This window comes from Marmota marmota, unplaced genomic scaffold (genome assembly GCF_001458135.2).
Source record: "Marmota marmota marmota unplaced genomic scaffold, marMar, whole genome shotgun sequence".
Lineage (NCBI taxonomy): Eukaryota > Metazoa > Chordata > Mammalia > Rodentia > Sciuridae > Marmota > Marmota marmota.
Window position 1 is genome coordinate 23,549,887 of NW_025999932.1, and position 24,597 is coordinate 23,574,483.

General features: G+C 41.3%; 1 protein-coding gene across 1 annotated transcript in view; it reads right to left on the reverse strand.

Annotated features, from left to right (window-relative positions):
- Window positions 1–6,732: 6,732 nt before the first annotated feature.
- Window positions 6,733–24,597, reverse strand: part of Flt3 (fms related receptor tyrosine kinase 3) — a 78,237-nt gene continuing 60,372 nt past the window's right edge. The window contains exons 15-20 of the mRNA XM_048801001.1: window positions 23,086–23,213; window positions 18,275–18,397; window positions 15,890–16,001; window positions 15,425–15,524; window positions 14,887–14,992; window positions 6,733–7,296 (exon numbers count right to left, since the gene is read on the reverse strand). Coding sequence (XP_048656958.1) covers window positions 7,174–7,296; window positions 14,887–14,992; window positions 15,425–15,524; window positions 15,890–16,001; window positions 18,275–18,397; window positions 23,086–23,213 — 692 coding nt within the window. The 3' untranslated portion in view covers window positions 6,733–7,173. The remainder of the gene's footprint in view (window positions 7,297–14,886; window positions 14,993–15,424; window positions 15,525–15,889; window positions 16,002–18,274; window positions 18,398–23,085; window positions 23,214–24,597) is intronic.

A 24,597-nucleotide genomic window follows, 5' to 3' on the forward strand; every position in this document is an offset into this window, starting at 1 on the left:
TCTAGTTCTAGAATATAGTATGTTATCTATAAGTATTAATAAAAAATCATCTAAGCAAATCTTGAAGACATTAAGTGAAATAGTCAGTCACAAAAAATACTGTCTTACTCTAATTATTACTTAGAATAGTCAGAAAGGGAGGCTGGTAGGAGCAGTTGTAAAAGGTGATCCAAGACATCTTCCTGTAGCTGGCCAAGGCCCCAAGGCGTTTATCTTTCTCCTAAAAAAAATACCTTGGAGAGGGAAATGGGTTCTTCAGTTTTGATATGGGAAGCCAGTCCCAGCCCCCTGAAACCCTAAGCATGGCAGGTGCCCCAGTCTGTGGACCAGAACCCTGAGAGCCAGGTCCCAGAGAAGGATCTAACATGAGGATGCTTAGTGAGAGAAATCTGGTAAGTAACGAACTTAAAATGCACTCATTGCCATAGTCACCAAATGACTGAATCCTGAATGAATTGAAGTTATCTGCATAGAAGGTTGTTTTTCTTCATATCAACGGATTGATCTAACTCTGCAGCTTAAAATTTGCCTTTCCAAAGGGCAGGGAGTACTAACGAAATGAGGCTAAGTTCTTGGGAATCGATTTTAAAACAGCGGTGCTAGGGCGCCACCTGCTGGCAGGATCACGGCAAGGCCGAAGTGGCTACCTTAGTAAACCTGCAACTCCTTCGGGAATGAGATTGATCAAAGTGTGTTGCGGGCAGGTGTATGAACATAGCACAATTAATCTCATTATTATATCTGATTATAATGCACAAATACAAATTTTAAAGATAAAATGTTTCTAACAAATAAAATGAGCTCTTGAAAATTGTGTTTTAAAAATGGGACGTTAAGTCAGGGACACAAATTGATACAAACTAAAACTGAATCTGTGGTTTAATAAGATTCTAATTTCATTTTCCATTAAGAGGTTTTTAAGGACCGTCATTCTTCAGGAAATGTTGCCTCATAAATATCATGTTTGGCATGTTAAAAAGTACAGCATATACAAGTCATGTTAAAAAGTACAGTAATATAAAGAACATCTGTGAATCACCACCCAACCCAACCTCCCCCCCCCAAAAAAAAATTCAAGTGACATTAGTGTGAGAATGAATGGTAGTGTAATGGTAGTGGTAATTGTATGTTCAGAAATGAAGGAACTTCAGTTGCATGTTATATAGGTTGAGTTGCCCTCATCCAAAATACTGGAACCAGAATGGTTCAGATTTTGCACTTTTTAGATGTTGGAATACTTACATATCAAAATGAGGTAACTGGGGATGGGCCCCAAGTCTCAGCACAAAATTCATTTCTTTTACATACAACTTATACATGTAGCCTGAAGATAATTTGTTTTTTCTACTGAGGATTGAACCCAGCAGCACCTTACCACTGAGCTACATCCCCAGTCCTATTTATTTATTTAAATTCTGAGACAGGATCTCACTAAGTTGCTGAGGGTCTCACTAAGTTGCTCAGGCTGACCTCAGAAACTTGTGCTCCTCCTGCCTCTGCCTCCTGAATTGCTGGGACTACAAGCATGAGCCACCACACCCAGCTCTGAAGGTAATTTTATACAATATATGCATCTGCGTTTTGGTTGCAACCACCTATCCACATGGGGTTAGGTGTGGAATTTTCCACTCGTGGAGTATCATGTTGGCTCAAAAATGTTTGGATTTTGTGCCGGGCATGGCAGCGCACACCTGTAATCCCAGTGGCAAGGGAGGCTGAGACAGGAGGATTGCGAGTTCAAAGCCAACCTCAGCAATGGCAAGGCACTTAGCAACTCAGTGAGATCCTGTCTCTAAATAAAATACAAAATAGGGCTGGGGGTGTGGCTCAGTGGTAGAGTACCCCGGAGTTCAATCCCTGGTACCAAAAGAAAAATGTTTTTTTTAGATTTTGATTTTGAAATTCAGTTTTTTTGGGTTAGGGGTGTTCTCAACATGAACCATGAATAACTCTTAGAAGCATAATATTGATTTTTAAAAAAAGGAAACAGGATCTGGCAATTGGATAGAGACCACAATATCATTTCTATAAAGCTTATAAACACGAGAATATTCATTTTCAAGGAAATCAAATCCTTTGGTGACTTTAACAGACAGGAAAGCAGTTCTGAAGTGTGAGTCAACATGGTGTCCCCGTCAGGGTTCTCAGGTTTGAGCTACTGAGGTGGACTTGAGCCCATGCATTTAGGCAGCTCATAGGAAGACCAGAGACGAAGGCTTGAGAAAGAAGGAGACCAGAGCAGCTCCAGGAATACAGCAGTGGGATCTGTCTTGCTTGTCAAGAGACTGGTACTAAATTAATAAACTCCAGCTCCTTTGTTCATCCTTGACCAAATTTAGCCAAGGCACAAAGTCCTAGAACAAGAAAAAAACTTTAATAGCCTAGCGTGGTCCCTCTAGCAAGAACTCTCCATGACTAGAAGACAAAACCACCTGCACGTACTAGAGAAGAATAATACCCCAAATCATGATGCTGTTACCCTGTAACTGATACTGATACTGGATGGTCATGTGATCCCTACAACAGAGCCTTTAAAAATAATAAACTCAACAAGTCAAAATAAAACTATCATATGATTTCTTCATATATATATATATATATATATATATATATATATATATCCTAAAGAATATATTTATATACATGTATATCCTAAATAATTGAAAGCAGGGTCTTGAAGAGATATTTGCATACCCATGTTCAGCATTATTCATACTAGTCAAGGGGTGGAACTAACCCGTGTGTCCTTTGATAGATAAATAGATAAATAAAATGCACACATATGTACGTAATGGAATATTATGGTGCCCTAAAAAGGAGGGAAATTATATATGCTATAATATGGATGGAACTTGAGAACATTATGCTAAGTGAAATAAGCCAGGCACAAAAAAGTGAAGTTAGCCAATCCCCCAAAACCAAATGAGAATGTTTTCTCTGACATAAGGAGGCTGATTCATAGTTGGGTTGGGAGGGGAAACATGAGAAGATTAGATGAACTCTAGATAGGGCAAAGGGGAGGGAGGGGAAGGGAGGGGGCAAGGGGGCAAAAAAGATGGTGGAATGAGATGGACATCATCACCCTAAGTACATGTATGAAGACACTAATGGTGTGAATATACTTTGTATACAACCAGAGATATAAAAAATTGTGCTCTATGTGTGTAATATGAATTGTAATGCATTCTGTTGTCATATATGACAAATTAGAATTTTAAAAATTTTAAAAAAGTCAAACACTACATGATTCAATTTATATGAGGTACCAAGACAGGTACATGTTAATAAGGTTTGGAGACTGCAAGTTATTAGCCTAACTTTCAGTATCTTTACTGAAAAAAAATGGTAATAATTTTATTACCTACTTCATAAAGTAATTATGAAGATTAAACAAGGTCATGCAGATGTAGTTCTTAGTATGATGCACATAACATGCCCTTGTAATGTGTATCATACATATACATATGTGAGAAAATATTGACACATAAAGAACAAAAAAGCCTGTTTGGGAGTATAGCTAGTGTGATTGCATATATGTAAAAAACAAACAAGTGAGCATGTGTGTGAAACTGTGAATAATGTAAATATATTTAAACAAGAAGACATGCCTCAAACTTTAATACTAGTTCTTCTAAAGAAGTATTTTGGCATTTGGGTTGTGTGAGTAAAGGGGGACTTCATTCATTATAAGTAAAAATATCAAACTATTTGAATGCTTCACTTCAAGTGAATTTTATGCATTTACTAAAATGGGTTAAAAACTAATGGAAGACATCTACTTACTGTATCTAGACACTGTACACAAACAGGAGTGAAGCACACAACTTAGTGTTAATCGTATCTGCCTGCCTTCAAACTTACTATGATGGAAAAGACAAGGGCGTTTATTTAGGGTAACAGCACAGGTGGGTAGGCTCCACGTTCAAAGCCAATGGGATGGTATGCACAAGAAGCCCTTACAAGGTTGCCGTGGAGGAAGCCATCAGGGAGACGGGGAAGGGCCTGAGGGAGGAGATAGAGCTGAAAGGTGATCAGGAAGCAAAGGCTTATGGAAAGAAGAGAATGGAGTTGGCATCCAGGTACAGGGAGGGTAAAGAAATAGAAATCTGTATATGAGTAAGTTGTTTTGGCTAGAGAGCCAGCATTACATGGTGGACACTGAGAAATGGAGTTCAGTGAGTCCACAGTGGACACAGAACCACAGAATGTGGCTTTGCTGCTAGGCACTGGGGGCCTCTAAAATTTCTCCCCCTAGTGACATATGCAAATCAATACTTTAGGAAGATGAATTTGGCAGCGGCTTAAACACTGATGGTGAAGAGTTTGGAAGAATTAAGTGAAGAAGGGATTCATCTACTTTTTTTAAAAAAATATTTGTTAGGTGTAGTTGGACACAATGCCTTTATTTTATTTATTTATTTTTATGTGGTGCTGAGGATCAAACCCAGGGCCTCGAATATGCTAGGCAAGCATTCTATCACTGAGCTACAACCCCAGCCCCTGGATTTATCTACTTTTGAGTTGATGGTGACCTACGGAAAACCCAGAAAAGAAAGTGCAAATGATAACATTAGGTCACACTTAGGTGTCAGGCATTGGTCTAAATGATTTGTATGTTTATGCTCTATATAACCCGTATATGCTAGATATTTAACTTATCTAATTCTCTGCCGCAGCCCAGCTGGCTGGGCAAAATAACCGGGGGTGACCAACGACTTGTGTTGATTGATACAGCAGGAGTGGGAGCCGTTTATTGCAGGACAGGAGCAGTATTTATACATTCCACACAGCTTATCCAATTAGCATAAACTAGATACATCAGTCAACCAATAAGGAATCTCTACACTTAATGGCTCTCTTTTGTTACTTCTCAAACCACTCCCTCTGGCATTTTGCCAGGCACCATCCAGACTTGTTTACGAACTCTAACATTCCCCTGGCAAAATGCCAGGTGTTATTTTGACTTGTTTACAGACTCTAACATTTCCCCCTTTTGTTTAATTTAAATAATGACCATAGTGGTTTTTACAGAAACACCATAAATAACCTGCTACAAACAGAAAGGGAGGATACAAAATGCCACAATACCAAGCCACTTGATGGCTCCATGCAAGAAGCCCTTGGAAAAATTAGACCAGCAATGACACCGTTAGCAAAGATATAGATTACAGTTTGTTGTCTCAGTCCAGGTAAAGCAGTGTCTCAATAGATTAACTCACAGTCCAGGTAAATTNATTTGGCCTTGGTGCCAGTGGGGTAGTGAGGTTAATGTGAAATCTATGGACGGGCAGCTTTTTTTTCGTCACTTACCCCCGAGTGTCCCGGGGCTCCCCGTAACGGGCCACCATCTGCCGGAGTACGGCTGCAGCAGAATAATCAGGGGGGGTGACGAATAAGTTGTGTACATTGATACAGCAGGAGTGGGAGCCGTTTATTGCAGGACAGGAGCAGTATTTATACATTCCACACAGCTTATCTAATTAGCATAAACTAGATACATCAGTCAACCAATAAGGAATCTCTACACTTAATGGCTCTCTTTTGTTACTTCTCAAACCACTCCCTCTGGCATTTTGCCAGGCACCATCCAGACTTGTTTACGAACTCTAACATTCCCCTGGCAAAATGCCAGGTGTTATTTTGACTTGTTTACAGACTCTAACAATTCTCCAAATAATCCTGAGAGATGTAATTACCGTCCTCAGAAAAGGTAACCAGGGCTAGAGGCATTGAGGTACTTGCCTCCGTCTATTCCGTGCTGCTCTAACAGAATGCTGGAGGCTGGGTAATTTATAATGAAGGGAAATTTGGCTCAGGGTTATGGAGATGAGAAGCCCAAGATCAAGGACCCACCTCTGGAGAAGGCTTTTGGTGAGTTACCTCATGGCAGAAGTCATAGTGTGGTGAGAGGGAGAGAGAGAGGCCATGCCTGGGAGAGCAGGAGGAGGCCAAACTCACTGTTAAATCCACTCATAATAACGAACCCACTCCCACAGTAACACGAATCCATTCATAACTTAATCATCTCCTAAAGTCCCCAAGTTTCAGCCTCGTTGTATAGAAAATTAAGTTTCCAACACATGAATTTGGGGGAACACATGCAAACCCTGGCATTGCCCCAGGTGACAACTGCTAAGATGTAAAGCCCACCAGCCTTGGTGGACTGGCTCCAGAGCCTTTATCCATTGTTATTATATTTGAAGGTCAAGGAGAAGGAAAGTAGCCAGAGGTGGTGGTGTGCCTGTGGGCCCAGCTACGCAGGAGGCAGAGGTGGGAGTATCACTTGATCCTGGGAGTTTGAGACCAACCTGGGTAACACAGTAAGACCCCAAAAGCAAACCAACCCCCAAACAAACAAAGAAAAAAGGGGCAGAACTTGATGGCACCTAGGGTATAAGAGGATAAGGACAAGCCAAGTTTATAAGCCTATGGACAGGAGAGTATTGGGTTTCAAAGGTCAACAGGCACCAAGAGTTGGAGGATGGGGAGCCAAAGAAGAGAACAGACACATCAGTCATTCCTAACCTAGTTGGGACTGGAGTCAGGGATGATTTTAAGAATCTGATGACAGAATGGACCCTCTTAATAAAACACACGTGCATGCGTGTATTTTATTACACACACACACACACACACACACACAAAACAAACACTGCACACAATCTCAGTGGTTCATGAACTCTAGTTCAGTCTTGCCCTAAATATTCCATGTCAATAATTCAACAATGATCATTTCTATAATAGAAAGTTTATTTCCATCCATAAAATATATCACTAAATAGCTGAAAAAGTTACATATTATTTTAAAACATAGATTTTTAAAAAATCATATTAGCTTCTCCTTAGCAAAATGCTTTTGTTTCATGTATTTACAAGAATGTACTATACCTCAGGTACACAATTCACTCAAGCCAGCCTGAGAAGGCCTTGGATGTAGGTGTGGGCACCAATAATGTTAATTATCGGCTCTTCCTGCCTTGTGCACAGGATGATTCGATTTTACAAAAGTCTTTTTGAAAACAAGAGTAATTGCAGACAGCTTCTAGAGAAAAGTCTGGCGAAGCAGCAGTTGATAATCTATTTTCTTTTAGTGATGAAATTAATCTTGTTTTGGTAATCTACAGCCTGTTTAAGGTGGGCAGGGGGATGAAGTCCTTAGACTAACTTGCTTCTCTATGAATCTTCAACCTGAGCCTGTGGAGAGGGTGGCTCCAAATCCACCTCTCTGCCCAAAGGTCGCTTGTTTTGGTAGACGGAAGCACGTTCTGAAATATGGCCATCCATGTTCTGATACATCTAATATGGAAAAGAGATAGAACACTGATTACCATCTGATTTAGATTGATATGCTATGTACCTATATAGCAAAATATCTAAATTAAAATGATGGGTTTACGTGGATCATCACATAGATCTTACAAGATAGTCTACAAATTCATTGACTAACCAATATTGGTCCTCTTATTCATGCAGAAATGAAGTCAGAGTAAAAAAAAAATTATTTCATTATTATTCCTACCCTTAGAAATTGTCACAAGAAAGTCTCAAGCCGGGCTGGAATGTAGCTCAGTGGTAGAGCTCTTGCCTAGATTGTGCCAGGGCTTGGGTTCAACCCTCAGTATCAGAAGGAAGGAAAGAAGGATGCCATTAAACCAGGGGACTGATGCTTGAGTTCTAACTTGCTACTTTTGTGGGGTTTTAATTTTTTTCCAAAATGAAAATAGCTTAACTTTTACTCTTTTTTTCTTTTTTCAAACAAGGGTTCCCTGTGCCGTCCAGTTGTAGTGCTAATAAGATGTGCTGAAGCTCCTGGGCTCAAGTGATCCTTCAGCCTCAGGCTCCAGAGTAGCTGGGAACACAGGTGTGTGCTACCACACCCAGTTTACTTTTTTTCCTGAATATGAAGTTAACACACATTCAACAGATAATTTAAGAAACACAGAAAGGTGTAGAAGCTAAAAATCATAAGAGGTAACCACTCTCATACAGACAGCTTGCTATGCACACACAGTTTTGTGTCAGTAGGATCATGTAAATATTCTGTTTTTATATATTTCTTCTGGGAACACCATTCTCTAGAACTTTCCCAACTGTGGGTCCTCATAGTCTTTCACACCTCTGCCCCTTTGTCAAGAAACGAGACATCTCCTTACTTGCGTATCTTTCGTTATAGACACAATTGAACATCCTTTGTGTACTTAACGGCCATCTGCATCTTACTGTGGCCAGCCTGCCTACTTTGTTCAACTTTTTCTATACACAAAAGGGTATGCATTTTTTTCTTATTATTTATCAGAATTCCTTATGATTTAGGGATTGCGCAATCTCTTTATTTAGATTTTACAAATTCCCTTCTTTCCTCCACCCTCGCTACTGTTTTTTTGGTCTTATTAGTTTTTGTTTTTGTTTTTTTGACAGTTGTAGCGCTGATTAATTTTTTTTCTTTCTAGGAAAATAAAACACACACACACACACACACATACACACACCCTTATGAGCCAAAATACTTCCATGTGAACCTGGTGCTCCACAATGGCAGCTTGGCCCGTGACCCGGAGACAAGCAGTGCCTCATCAGACGTGTGTTTGTGAAGTAGACATAACACGTTATGAGCCATTAGACTTGCTTGAGTCCAACTGTATACCTCTAGCACTGAATTTCTAACCGCACAGTGAAAACTGTAACATAAATATTCATAATATTTTGAATCCAACATAGCCACTCCTGAACTCATAGCCACCGCCATTCCTCCAGTGCCACGGTCTACAGGTTTCAGAACCACCTCTGTCTTCTCCATCTCTCTCTACTCCCGCAGCCAATCAGTTACTAGGTCTATTTATAGCACTCCTTTTAATTTTTTCTTTTCCATTTCTTTAAGTGACTTTTCAATGACTCTTTAGTCTCACAGGTAACGCATGAACACAATATCCTTATAAAAATGTGAGACCTTAGGTTTTCAAATCTATCACTTTCCTTAGTTAACATCCTCCTTTCCATTCTTGATGTTATTTGTGCCTTTTCTTTTAATTGTTCACTTCTAAGATACTGTACTTTGGTAGTATATTGTATACTTTGTTAATATAAAATATTAATTTCCAGGGTATACTCCATCCAAACAGCGGTCTCCCAATTCTGTATGTGTTACCATCGGCAAATTACCTAACTCTCTGGACCTCAAGGTACTAATTTGAAAAAGAACCTATTTCATGGGATTGACATGAGGATGAATGAGTGATGGGTAACAGGTTAGTTGGTACTGTGTATGATAAACACTCAAAAATTCTAGAAATTACATTATTCATTCAAAGAAACAACTTCTGGTTTTCATGATTATCACTATAATTTTGTTGTTGCTGCTGCTTCCTTTATTATGACTTTATCTCTACTAATTTTTCAAGTATTGGGCATTGGACCAAGGGCCTTGCATATGCTAGACAAGTGCTCTTCCACCAAGCTACACACCTAGGCCTCCATCCCCAGCCTTTTAAATTTTTTATTTAGAGACAGAGTCTCTCTAAGTTGCTGGGGCTGGCCCACTTGCGATCCTCCTGCCTCAGCCTCCCAAGTAGCTGGGAGTACAGGTATGTGCCCCCCATGTAGGTATTAACTCCTCCTTTCAGCTTTGTGCATTCTCTTTCCCCTCTCCTTCCTCCTTCTTCCTTCATTGCATACCCTCTCTATAAACTCTTTTTTTATTTGTTCTAACTAGTTATACACGACAGTAGAATGCACTTTGACACATCATACTTCTTCTGGTTATACATGACATAGAATCACACCAGTCGTGTAGTCATATAAGTATATAGGGTAATAATGTCAGATCCATTTTACTATCCTTCCCATCCCCATATCCCTCCCCTCTAATCCAAAGTAACTCTATTCTTCCCTAGCCACGGTCTCCTTATTGTGAATTAGCATTCGCATATCAGAGAAAACATCCAACCTTTGGTTTTTCAGGATTGGCTTATTTTGCTTAGCATGATATTCTCTAGCTCCATCCATTTTACCAGCAAATGCCATAATTTCATTCGTCTTTAACGCTGAGTAATATTCCATTGTGTATTATACCACATTTTCCTTATCTATTCATCTGTGAAGGACACCTGGGTTGGTTCCACAGTTTAGCTATTTTAAGTTGAGCTGCTATAAACATTGATGTGGCTGTGTCAATGTAATATGCTGATTTTATGTCCTTTGGGTATAAACTGAGGAGTGGGATAGCTGGGTCAAGTGATGATTCCATTCTAAGTTTTCTGAGGAATTTCCATATCGATTTCCATAATGGTTGCACCAATTTGCAGTGCCACCAGCAATGTAGGACTGTACCTTTTCTCCCACATCCTTACCAATATTTATTGTTGCTTGTATTCTTGATAATTGCCATTCTGACTGGAGTCAGATGAAATCTTGAATTGAAAGTTTGGTCATTTTGTTTTCTAGTAGATGATTTTACGATTATGAATCTGGGTAAGTTCCCCAGGTTCTAGACTGGCACTGTTCTTTTTTGTTTATTCTCCTCCGTTCTCCTTCATTTTAACAAATAACTTTGTTAAGAAGTATGATTTCTCATTTTGGTACATGAATCTGGGAGTACAGGTATATTTTTGGCAGTTGATGGAAACCAGGGCCTCACACTTGCTGGGCAAGTGTTCTACCACTGAGCCACAACCCTAGCCCTTGGGAAGTTTTTTGGTGGCTCTTAGTGATTTTTCATTTCATTGCCTTCAGGTTAGTAAATTTGGCCTGTATGATAACAATTTTATTTACTCTGAAATTCTCTTTAGTTAGAAGGTTTACTAATTCTTGCCATTTTGTGCTATTTCCAAGAATTCTTTTTTTTTTGTTTCTTTCTTCTTTGTTTTAATGGTTGATGATGCTTTCTATGGTCTTTTTCCTTTTTCTTATACTGAATCAAAAGTTGTGTATTATATTTCTATCTTGCAGTGATAATTCTTACCGTGTGTGTGTGTGTGTGTGTGTGTGTGTGCGCGCGCGCACGTGCCAGGAACTGAACCCAGGACCTGTGCACACTAAACATGTGCTCATGCCCAGCCCTATTCTTACACTTTTAACATCCATATTTCATCTGACACTTGCTTGATAATGAACCTGCTTCTTCCTGGAACCTCTGCAGAATACCATGCAACCTTGTCCTGCTGAGTGTTAGTACTTTTCCTAGTTTTTCTTGAGCATCCTTCATTGTGGGTCTTCCCTCTCCACCCAATCTTAGATGGTTTCATTGGCTCAGGGACTGTCCAATTTCTGGTCCACAGTGAGATTTCTTTCTTGCTTTCAAAGGCATTTGTTACCTCACTACTTTTCATAAACACACACACACACACACACACAGCTATATGCTTCTTGGTGACATTTTGTCCAATGATGGACTGCATCTGTGACTCTGTATACCGCACAGCCTGATGTATGGTAGGCTCTTCCATCCATGTTCATGTAAGTGCCCTCCGTGATGTTCACCCAACTACAAAATCTCCTAACCCCGTTGTTAAGTGACACACAGCTATATCGATTTCCTATAATCTGGGGGGCAGGCATAAGAAGGAAAATGATGAGGAAGTAAATGTTTTTAACCTGATTCAAATCTTATCAAAGCATTATGTGGTATCCCACTAATATGTACAGTTTTTACATTTTCATGTATCTGCTAAAAATATAAATTTAAAATAAATGTGAAGCAGAGCATAGTAGCATGTGCCCATAGTTCCAGCTACTTGGAGGCTGAGGCAGGAGGATCCCTTGATTCCAGGAGTTAGAGACCAGCCTGGGCAACACAGCAAGACCCCAAGACCCCATCTCAAAGCAAACAAAACGTGGGGAAATAGGGGAAACTAGAGTTCAGTCCCCTCCTTCCATCACCCCACACTGCCGCTGCCCAGGTCCATCCCCTCATTGTTGCTCAGCCCTATCTCAGTCACCCCTTGATTAAGGTCCTTACATTTGATTTTTTGCCTGGCTTTTCCAAACTTGCAGTTACACTTTTCTCCTTCTCCCCCCACCTCCCTTTCTTCCACAAGTGCCAGCATCTGGGATTAGAACAATGAACAAAACAGACGTGGCCTCTAACCCACTCTCATGCTGACATTCACTCATTGACTTAAATCGACAGGCGGCAAGCATTACATCACGTCCTGGAGATGGGAGGGACATCATCCTTGCCTTTACAATCTAGCCCCAGGGTGAGAAAGACGGACCCACAGAACAAAATCAGCATACAATATGAGTTGAGTCTCACACAGAGTTACATATAGAAAGTGTCCTGGAAATTCTGAAGGAGCCTAAAATCAGACATGGGAAGCTGAAGGAAGCTTTGCCAGAGGAAAGATTATTTGACCTGGGTCTTGAAGATTAAAGCTTGTTTGTCCATCCTAGAATTTTTTTTTCTTTTTCTTTTTTTGGTGCTGGGGATTGAACCCCAGGCCTTATACATGCTAAGCGCACACTCTACCGCTGAGCTACATCCCAGCCCTATCCTAAAAATGGTCACCGGTTCACCATTCTCTAACTAATGCCCGAGCACGCTCATCAACCATTCCCTGATCTGACCCTGCTGGTGTTGAGGTTAGATCTAACAGTGATGCTTTCTCTATGTATTTTCCACCCCTTATCCCTAGTTCTCTGAGAGCCATTTTCCTTCCCTAGTCCTTGAAGATGCAGATTTTACACAATCACTCATGTATGTCCAGGGAAAATTACCCTGGCCTTGCTGACCATGCTGGTTTTCCCATCCCAGAGATAAAACAGGATTGTGTTTAAGAAATGGAGCCACAATGGCAGCAGAAAAGCTCCTAGTGGGCCCAGCTTCCTGGTACGCTTGTGTGGATTATGCTTTGCACAAAAGTGCCCAGCAGAGGGGGCAGGTGGGGGCTGAAACCTAATCTGCACTTCATTCCTTTAGACTGTGTCAGAATGGAACAAGCTGCCTGAGCCCTGAGTCAGGGCTCCTCTTTGGATTCATCCCACTCAGAGATGGCACCATTTTCCACCTTGCTTGAGGAGCTACTATTTTTTGTTTTGTCTTTTTCCTGTGGATCACCCATGGCTCCTAGGCTGGTAGGGAAAAGAACCTTTCATCTGGGAGGGTCGGGGGGCAGAGAGGAAGGAATTGGGAGGAAAAGCTGGTAACCGTGTGTCTTTGAACATGAATTCACTCAGGACTGGATCATCCAAGAAGTTGCCGTCCAACAGGTACTGAAGCCTCCTGAGCTTCCTGAATAGAGGAAAGGGGATTTGAACATCTTTTGGGAGTGGGGGCATGAAAGGAGAGCCTCAGGTGGTCCTGAACAAGCCAAGCGGTTCTTCAGCAGGGGTGGACTCTGGCCTAGTTGGGCCATCTTTATAGTCTTGCTTCCTTCCCTATGCCCCACCCACCCTGCAGGTCAGCCACAGCCATTTGGTTTTCACTCTACTTTCTCAACTTTGAATCTTGATTTCTTTTGTCCATTGAGCCTGGAATATTCTATCCATCCTCCATTCTACCAAAGACAAAATGCTCTTCATTCTTCACACCTCATTCAGATCCCCCCATGAATTCATACCCAACTAACTGTAAACATTGGTCAATCCTTTCTCTTTACTCCACCAGCTCATATTTTGTGTCTTTCTAGAGCTCCTCTTTCAGTTTTTCCTATACATTATCTATTTATAGGTCATCTGCCCAACAGCCTGTAAGTACCTTGGGGGTTTTCCATCTCCCAACCTTTTGACTTAATTCTCTGACAATAACTTAGTTTCTATATGTGATTGTTAAGAAAATCACAGGAAGGAAGGACACACATTATCTAAACACGTCTATAGAAAGAACAAGCATTGAAAATGGACTCAGCGATTTAGAAAAAAGGACAGAGAATCCACTTAAAGAATTGGGTTTATGGGGCTGGAGGGCTGGGGGGAGGTGGCCTACCATGCTCAAGGTCCTTGACTCTATTCCCAGGCCCCCAACACACATCATATTTCTGTTTAAATAACATTTTGTGAGTAAATACCAATTTCCCACTATATGCAAAGTCTTCGCATACATCATCTTATTTACTCCTTTTTACAACTCCATGAAGTAATATTTTTAATTTCATATTTCAGATGAAGAAATGGGACTGACCCCCTAAAAAGACTGACTGAAGACAAGTCATAGGAGAAGTAAATGATGCGATCGTAGGCAGTGGGAGTTCAAGGTTCATCTTTTGTTCACTTCATCCAAGGATAACTGTCTTTGCTATACAAGGTGGTATGACTGGGGAAAGAATTAGCAAAGCAATCCCAAGTTCCCAAAGCTCACAGATCGTCTAGCTTGGCAACCCATTTTGCAGATGGAAACACTAAGGCCAGGAGAAGTAAAGTGAGTTATCACAAAGGGCACAATATTATGAGCTGTTTTTTTTATTTGATTATTATTTGTGTGTATGTGTGTGGTGCTGGGGATTGAACCCAGGGCCTTGTGCATGCAAGGCAAGCACTCCACTGAGCTATATCCCCAGCCCCTGAGCTGGTATTTAACTTTCATGACCCCAGTCCAATGCTCTTTCCTTTCTACCATGTCATATGATTGGCCCATGTGATTAGTCTGTACTAAAGCTTCATGTTGAATTAGGGAAGACTAGTGGGTTGGGGAGGAATTCAGTTTTATTTAGTTGTCCAATCCTCTGTGCTGAATTTTACTTTATTGAATCAATTGACTGAAATCTTGAGAAAAGGTCTTTTTTTTTTTTTTTCTAGAAACACCTCTCAATAAATATGTCTCAACCTACACAACTTTCAAGGGGCAACCTAGATGAACTGAGGAGAGACAGACAACTTGGTCCATTTGGTCCAACAAGGAATGTTGTCAATTACCAATTTCCTTTATAGTAATATCAAGTTCTGGCTGCTACCTACCGCTTCTTCTGCATCTGCCAGCTGACATCCTAAAAATGAAGTCAGGTTAGGGAAGGACGGCCGCTTCCTCGAGTCAAAAGCCCAGCAGGATTGCATTATAAAGTATCTGGAAAATCAAGAGAACAAGGACCAAGATGAAGAGACACAAATGAAGTAAAATGAACTGTTTTCTATATCACGAAGCACATTTAGATACAGCTATGTGTTTATGGCATGTTTATTTTATGGCAAATACTCCACTAGATTTTGTACTCATATCAGAAAGGAGAAATTAGAAGATGAACAGAAATGCACTTAATGACATATAATGAAGGAGATGGAGTCTCATCCTCACAGATCACTCAAGCAAAGTAATTAAGATCCAGAAGCCTCTGAGGACAGGCAAGGACAGGTTAGTAGTCCCCCAAACAGGAAGATTTTAAGGAGTTTTGACCATTAAGGAATTTTTACCGTTTTCCGTGTGTGTCATGCATTCGGAAGTGGACAGATAATAAATTTCTAATTTCAACCAATCTACTACTGTCCAATTTGAACTTACATTTCTTCTGTAGCATAAAATGGCTGGTCCATTTTAAATCCACTCTGAATGAGTTTATAGAAGTTAGCATCAACCGGAATGCCAGGGTAAGGATTCACGCCTGAGAAAAAGAGGAAAGCAGTGTAGCCATTCATCCATTTCTTCGGTTGTTGATCCATTCGTGGCAGACATGTATCAAGAACTCCCATGTGCCAGGGACAGCCTGCAGCGAGGGCTGCAACTGGACAGTCACAAGACTTCCCAAGCAGGTTACGGACCAGTGAGGAAGACGGCTTAGGGACATCAGCAAGTTACACATCAAGTGGCATATGTTGCAAAAGAAGCAAGACCAGGAGCTATGGGAGAAGCCCAGGTGGCATTTTATGTACCCTCTGGTTTAGGGGGTGCAAGGGTGGGGAGGGGTGCAGAGAGAGCAAGATGCACAAGACCCAGAGCCCAGGGACACGAGTAAAGTGCCAAACATACCAAGTGAGAATATTTCCCACAGTAATATTCCGTACGACCAGACATCACTCTTAATTGTGTAGATCCCTTCAAACAAGCTTTCAGGAGCCATCCACTTTACAGGCAGACGGGCCTAAAACCCAAGAGGAGATCCCGTGGTGAATTTCCCACATACAGTCCCCTGGCTTCTTTTGTTTCAGTAGATGATGAAATGTATTATTCCCCTGAGGCCCTTCTTTTATTTGTTTGTTTCTTTTTTTTTTTTTTAATATTGGGGAATTGAACCCAGCGGTACTTACCACTGGGCTACATCCCCAGCTCTTTTCATGTTTTTATTTGGAGACAGGATCTCTTGCCAAATTGCCCAAGCTGGCCTCAAACTTGCAATCCCCCTGTCTCAGCCTCTTGAGTCCCTGGGATTACAAGCATGTGCCTCTATGCCATGCTTCTCTTCATATTTAATTGAGAAAATCACATTCCTCATGTGAAAGTTTTTCACTTTAAAGTTAACTTTGTAATAATAGTAGCCGTGTGTGTGTGTGTGTGTGTGTGTGTGTCTGGCTATATAAATATAATCCTTAAAACTCATCTTGAACAAAAGCTGGTGCTTCCAAGGGGTAAATGTAACAGTAGTCAGACGCTTTCCATTAAGGAAGGGCTAGTCAGTTGCCCGAAGGGAAGTGGGCTCAAAGTGCGTTAGTATAATCTTGTTAAAGCACTTCTCAGAAGAACATTAGTAGAAATGCTGTCCCCAAGAATGTGGTGAGGGGAACTTATGTCATTACTTCCAGAAATGATACCAGACTGGTTTTTGTGGTTTTAATAAATTTCCAGTAGCATGAAAGGGGGGTTTTGACTTAGTACCACCTCAGGTTTGACTCAGGACACGGGATGGTTAGGTTCCTGAGACGGAGCCTTTTGTACTGATTTTTGTTTTTCATGGATCCAGGAACGCATCCCAGCACATGTTTAGTCTGCCAAGTAAAATCAAAGCCCAAGAAAAAAAAAAAAACCCTGTTTTAAGTCCTATACACAATGGAGGAGCTGAACAAATCAAGGGGGCTAGTCTGGTTCATTTAATTCATTAAAAGAATTAATTGTGGTTCTAAATGGAATCCACCTTCCCACATAAGAGACAGCTGGCTGGTAGAACAGAAGCTGCATCACCCTAGAGGAGTGGTCAGCATATTTATGATTTCAGCTGTAATAACTGAGGAACAAATTTTAAATCAACTAAGGTGATTACATTAGATCCTAGTAGGAATGCAGTTTAATTTGATCTTACACATTTATTGGCTGTTTATCCTAAATAAGGTGCTTTTATGTTGGTTTTATTGGTTTATTCCCACAGCCCTACCAAGTAAATGGAACCCTTTTGGGAAACGTGGTATCATAGTGGTAAGGCAGAGACTTGGTGTTTAGACTCTTTGTGTTCAAATCCATGTACTGTGTAACCATTACATGTTACTTTTCTGTATCTCAGTTTCCTCATCCACAAAGTGGATAAATTCATATATGTAAAGTGCCCACAAGAGTACTTGGCACAGAGTAAGGACTAGTCCAGCTTTTGCTGCTATTATTATTTCACAAGTAGGGACAAAGATGGAGAGAGCAATCCCCAAAATGAATAACCAAAAAGAAGAGGAATAGGGACTTAAGCAAAGGTGTCGTAATTCTTTTATTTTTAATTTTTTTTAGTTGTAGATGGACACGGTATCTTTATTTTATTTATTTGTTTTTATGTGGTGCTGAAGATCAAACCCAGTGCCTCATACGGGCAAGGCAAGTGCTCTGCCACTGAACCACAATACCAACCCAGGTGTTGTAATTCTTAAAAACCACTCTTTCAACTACAAAATTAATCACCGAGTATTTATCTTGTATTTAAAAGCAGACCCAGGTATATTTTATGTCTCCCTGTTTTAACAGTAATAGGGTAACAGATCTTCATCAATTAATATTTAATTTAATTATCGTGCCCTTAAGATTTATATTTAACATTCATATGTTGTACATTTTGAAAACTATTGTAACTATTAGCTTTTCTCAAAATTGGAAATATAATCCAACAGTCTCTTTATAGCTAAAGAAACTGAAATAAGTGCAAGTAATGAGATTTTTTTTTTTAAGTGCAGACTGCACTCAGAAGCCCCTAATGGATCTATTCTGACTAGCTAGCCCAAGGATAGATGTGTGGCTATTTTGCTCCATTTTTATTATAGATGGAAAATTCCCTGAAGCTGTAGAAAAATCTTTTAAGCATAAGTAAGCAAACTGCTCTAAGAGTTTTCGTGTGCATGTGTTACTGTAAATCAAAATTGCATTACTGAGTACAGATGTTTACCGTAATAATGAAAAAAACACAAAAACAGCAGAATAAAAACATAGAAGAAGTAGCAGCCTCACATTGCCCCTGACGACGTAGTTGGAATCGCTCAGGATATCTCGAGCCAATCCAAAATCACAAATCTTCACCACCTTCCCATGGGTGACGAGCACGTTCCTGGCTGCCAGGTCGCGGTGAACACACTAGGAAGAATGGGATCACAGTGTTACTTGCCATAATGGATACTATCACAGAAAGTGCAATCAAGTTCAACAGGAGTTACAGATGACAGAAGGTCTCCCATCTTGACTGGGCCAGGAGCGGTTGTCATGGTGTGTAACAAATCAGGCAAACACAGCAGCCCAGTTCTTCAGCTCTTGTGGTTGCCGTCAGTTGTGCTGCTTATAGAGCGTTTCCCAGAGGCCAAAGGACAGTGGTTCTTAAAAAGAAAATCGAATTGAACTGGGTGTTCCATCTTGCTTTCTAAGAAAGACATGTGACAACAGGGGCCTCTGCTGAGCCACTAAGGGGATTTTCATATTGTCTTCTGCGCTCCTTGGGTGTGTGTGAAGACAATCATCTCGTTTCTGGCTGGGAAATGGCTTTAGGAATAAAAAGGAGTAATAGCAAAGAAACTATTCAGAAAAAAAACAAAACTAAACTAAAAATGACTTTGGGGAGGTTTACTAAGGCAGAATTCAGAGTTTCTGAGCTGAGAAGAATCATGACATTAGTCCAATAGTATGGCAGGAAAATTAACTCTTTGAAGACAGATTTTCAAAGGAACAGGGCACTAGTTATAAGTGTCCAATGTGCTCTCTTTACTCTTTAAAAAATAAAAGCAAAATCCATAAAAACTAAAATGCAGGGCTGGGTTGTAGCTCATTGGTAGAGTGCTTGCCTAGCATGTGTGAGGCACTGGGTTCAATTCTCACACCACATATAAATAAATGAATAAAATAAATGTCCATCAACAACTAAGAATTTTAAAGAAGTCTAAAATGTCTGTGTCACAATCCCTCTAGCTCTCCCTCTGAACCCCCCTATTTTCGTGGTGTACTGGGGACTGAACCCAGGAGTGTTCTGCCTCTGAGCTATATCTCCTAGCCCTTTTGTGAAATTTTATTTTGAGACAGAATCTCACGAAGTTGCCCACACTGGCCTTGAACTTGCCATCCTCCTGCCTCAGCCTCCAGGAAGCTGGGAATATAGGAGTGCACCACCATGCCCAACTCCAAATTCAATTTTTTGAGTGCCAATTATCTACTTGCATTTTACCCATCTTACCATTAGGCCCTGTGGCCTGCCTTCCCCCTCTCACTGCTTTGGCTAAGGCCCACACTGGCCAGTGTGGCTCCCCTCCTGTCTCTATTTGATTTGACCTCTCTTTGGTATTTGTTACTGTTGGCCAGCTCTCCTCCGTCAGGTCCTTCCTTCTGTGACTTCTGTAGGTGACGCCTGTTTTCCTCCTCCAGCGCTCTGTTCACAAGCCCCTTCTCATTTCCTAGAGCTGCATCCTCTCCTTCCTCATCCTCCACCAAACCATCTCATCCAATCCTAGGGATGCAACTACCATCACCCAAATCTCTATTTACAACCTGAGCACTTCTCTTGTGCTCAGGTATCTACTACACTAAGATCTACTCAGTCGCTCACACTGAATATATCTAAGTTATTATCTTTATCCAAAAATCCTCTCCTGATTCCACAATCCCTACCCTATTCCATGTTCCCTGCTGGTTTTCCTTCTTCAAAAATTTCCCCCAGCCCAAGGATGAACTCCTTCAAAAAGCCTTTTCTAGTTTAGGCATGGTGGCGCATGCCCGTAATCCCAGCAACCAGGAGGCTGAGGCAAGAGGATTGCCAAGTTCAAGGCCAGACTCAGAAACTTATCTAGGCCCTAAACAACTTAGTAACAGTCTGTCTTAAAATAAAAAATAAAAAGGGTGAGGCTCAGTGGTTAAATGCCCCTGAGTTCAATTCCTAGCATTAAAAAAAAAATAGAAAGAAAGAAAGAAAAGCCTTTTCTATTCTGTCTGTCCCTGGCTAGGCCTCATGTGCAAGTCTCTCCCTGGGATTCCCAGAACTTACTTCGATCACAGCACACTGTCGTCTCTGATTTGCATGTCTGCTTATCTCTTTCTCTCCTATCAAGCATAACATCTTTGAGCCCAGGAGTCATATCATTACTGACGCTCTCTCTCCCCCTAGCACAGTGTAGGTACATAGCCAGCGCTCAACAAATGTGTGAGGACATCAAGGAGCCTATGGAGGAGACTGCGGGACAATCAGAGAAGCAACAAGAGGGAGGGCAAGCAGGAAAGAGCGACGTGCATGATTCAGAGGAGAAGGCCTGCAGAGGAGACAAAAGGGGAAAGGGTCTAAAAGACTGGATATTCTTCAAAACTCATATTAGTACAAGCCCAGTGGGGCAGGGGAAGCATCGCCCTTGATTGCCAATTGTGAGTAGTTTAGGAATAGATGCTTCTTAGCTTATGATGTGGCTGCATCCCAAGAGACCCATTATAAGTTGGCAAAGACTGCAGTGAATACACCTATCCCACTGAGCAGCCTGGCTTAGTAACTATGCCCTCTAGGTGGTTTCCTCTCCTGATCACAGGGTGACTGTGAGGTGCAGCCGACACTGCTGCCCAGCGTCATGAGGAGGATCAGACCACATACCACTAGCCCAGGGAAAAACCCAAATTCAAATTCTAAATATGGTTTCTATTGAATGTATATGGCCTTTACACCTTCCTCAGGTTGAAAAAACATAAAGGAGCTATCACAGGTGGGGAACTTCTACTTGACATCTGGCAGCAAACAGCCAGGCAATCAGGTAGATGCTCTCCAACATCTATAGACACTCGTGAAAGCACCACTGTCCACGTGTAGGCGAACTATGACAAAGAGTAAGGAGGGCAAGAAGCCTGAGGAAGGGAAATCAGAACAGCAGGTAAGAAGATGAAGAAGGGAAGGCCGTGCCTTGGATGGATGGGAGAGCTGGGCATATTTCATTGAGACAGCAGGGTTTTTCCTTTATTTTTGAGACAGGGTCTCACTAAGTGGTCTAGGCTGGGCTGGAACTGGTGATTCTCCCACCTAAGCCTCCTGAATACCTGGGACTATGGGTATGGGACACCATACCCTATTCCAAGACAGTAGTCTTTTAAAGGCAAACAACAACAGTTGAAATCCATCTTTCCAAATTCAGGGAGGAAAAAGGAGAAAAGAGGTAAAGGGAAGGAAGTAGAGAAGGAGAGGAAGAGAATAAGACATCTAAAGAAAGTAGAGCAGGAAAAAGTTTGGAAATAAAGAGAAAGAAGGTAATGAAAGGTGAAGGAGCCCAGGGAATGTCACGTCTAAGTATGGGGCCCTGGTATGCTGGTTATTCTTCACTAGGCTCTTGGGGGTCCAGCAGATGTTGGATGAGGCTTTTCTCTGCGGTTCCCTTAACTACCTAAAGGAACTTTGTCCCCAGATCATTGTTCTTTTTTTTTTTTTTATTGTGTGTGTGTGTATGTAGTGCTGGGGATTGAATCCAGGGTCTCACACATGCCAGACAAGCGTTCTACCACTGAACACCCCCAGCTCCACTGTCTGTTCTTCAGGCCCATTCATCCCCCCTAAAATCATTAACCACCCCTCTAAAATACCTCCCCACATCTCTCTCCTCTATGAAGCGAATTAAGCTTCAACCATCTGGCCCTTCCTTGAGCTTCATGAAAATTTTATGTGGCTTCCATACACATATGCATGTAAATAAATGTATATGCCTTTTCTCCGGTTAGTTGTCTATTATCCATTTATTCCAGCATTCTTGAAACTCAGGTGGCGGGAGGTATTCCTTTTGCCTCTACAAAGGGAAGAAAATAATGAAAGGAAGTGACTAGAGGATGCTTTTATCTGCTGATAGGCATGAGTCCTGTCAAATGGCAGCGAACAGCAGTGCTAAAAGGCAATGACAGAATGCAAAATCAGGGGCAAGACAATGGTCTGAGGCAGTCTCCATACCCTTGCAATCACAGCCCTAATGGATCTGGGATTAGCAATCAAAGAGACTGTGGGCCTACAGAGCTGCCACTAGAACACAGCCTGTTAGTGCAAGTTAGACAGATGCCCAGGGTAGTGGTCATGCTGAGTTTTGACCTCCATTCACCCCCTGGAGCAAATGCTATGCGCAGGGCAGGACCCGAATGTCTGTCCAAGGAGGGATTGACAATGCAACACTTCCTTGTGAATGGGATTTCCAAACTCTTCCTTTTTTTTTTTTTTTTTGGTACTGGGATTGAACCCAGGTGTGTTTTACCATTGAGCTACATCCTCAGCCATTTTTATTTTTTTAATTTTGAAACAGGGTCTCACTAAGTTGCTCAGGCTGGCCTTGAAGTTACCACCCTCCTGACTTCCCTCCTGAGTCACTGGGATACAGGTGTGGGCCACCACAGACAGCAAGGACTTCCTATCTTGACCTTGTTCCCTGTAAGTTCCAGAGGACGCTGGGAGCCTAGGAAGGTTATGCTAGCCATTTTGCAATAAGGAATCCCAGACCTTTATGATTCATTAGCAAAGAGTGAAGTAATGTTCTTGATTAACTTCAACAGTAAAGAGGGGAAAAAACAGGCATCAAGGGAGACATGTTATGATAAACAAGAAAAAATACAGGCACATCTCTTTTTCATAGTTTTATATAAGCATGTCTTTTTTTTCTAAATTTTTTTAGTTGTATATGGATTCAATGCCTTTATTTGTCTTTATGTGGATTGAACCCAGTGCCTCACACTTGCGAGGCAAGTGCTCTATCACTGAGCTACAACTCCAGCCCTAGCACGTCTTTTTTCATAGTTATCTTTTTATATTTTTTGTTAGTTTTTTTTTTTAAGGTGCTTACCGACTTAAATTCTAGGAATTCCATTCCTTTGGCAACTTGATACGCAAAGCAAAGAAGATCTTCAAATGTAAGCACATTCAAGTCCTCCTCTTCTTCCAGTCTTTTCTGGTTTTCATATTCAACTTCATCTGTAACATAGAGTCAGCTTTGATTTTTGTCAAAATGCTTAGAAGGTGCCTTATCAAATTTCTATGAAAAAGTTATTAAAACCAGTTAGGTGAGGTGTCTTTAATACAATTTATAGGAGATTGCTGACTTGAATTGGGCTCCTGCATTAGTCTCAATAGATCAAACCAAAATGTTGTCACCCATGCTAAAAGTTCCACATCATCAAGCAGAAAGGAAGTTATCTGATCTTCTGAGAAATCAGGAGAGATAACAACCAAATTTCCTAAACAGACAGTTCAGTTGGGTCTTTAACCTGAAGTAACCTGATATGAACCAAGTAGATACTATTTTTCTGTCTCCTTGTCCCTGAGAAACTAACTTTGAAATGAATAGATTCCCTGTTCTCTCTTCTTGTTGCTGCTTCCTCTGGCCCTTCTGTTAACCTCTTCTGCTCACCCCTTTGAATCACTCATTCTGTTTTTTGGAATAAAGTAGTGCATGATTCTAGAATCACAAATCAAATCAATGAAGATATTTAAACTGAATTTGTTGCAATTTTGTGTTGGAGCAGGTGCTAATGAAATAGAAATTTGGGGATACAAAAAAAAGGGAGAGATACACTGAGTCTCAAAGAAGCACCCCCAAACCATTGACATGAGGAAACGCCCATGAACATTTGGAACTCTTGAGCCACTCAGTCCACGCCCTCCTCCCACCCACCATGTCCTTGTCTACAAAAACTAATATGAGGCCCAGGTGTGGTAGCATGCCCGTAATTCCAGTGCTCAGGAGGCTGAGGCAGGAGGAGGATTGCAAATTCAAGGTCAACCTTAGCAACTTAGCAAAGACCTAAGCAACTTAATAAGAATAAAATTGTAATAAAAAAATGAAAATAATTAGGATAAAAACTGAAAATAAATAAATAAAAGGGCTGGGGACGTGGCTCAGTGGGAAAGCACTTCTGGGCTCAATCCCCAGCACCAAAACAAAAACTAACATACGAGTGCAAGGGCAGGGAAAACTGGTGGCAATGGCTTAAGTTCGCGCTGACTTCACCTCTAGTCCAGTCCCTAGCAACCAACCCTCTGTAAATATCAACATCCCCCCCACACACCAAGGGGTTGCCGGGTCTTCATCTGGAGATGGCCCACACTCTCCCTTGAATGGGCATCCCTCGCTTTACCCCAAAGGCTTCTCACTCTCACATTCTCCCTTCAATGTGCCTCTGTTTTTCTAAATAAACCTCTGTCTGTGCCTCTGACTGGCACATGCTACAATTCTTTTCCCTCCCATGTGCCAAGAACCCTGCTCGTCCTGGGTCCAGTTCTTCCGTTTCTCTGAGAGCTCCTTAGACCTTTCTTTGGAGTCATCTCTTCTCCAAACTAAGACACATATATGAAGTTC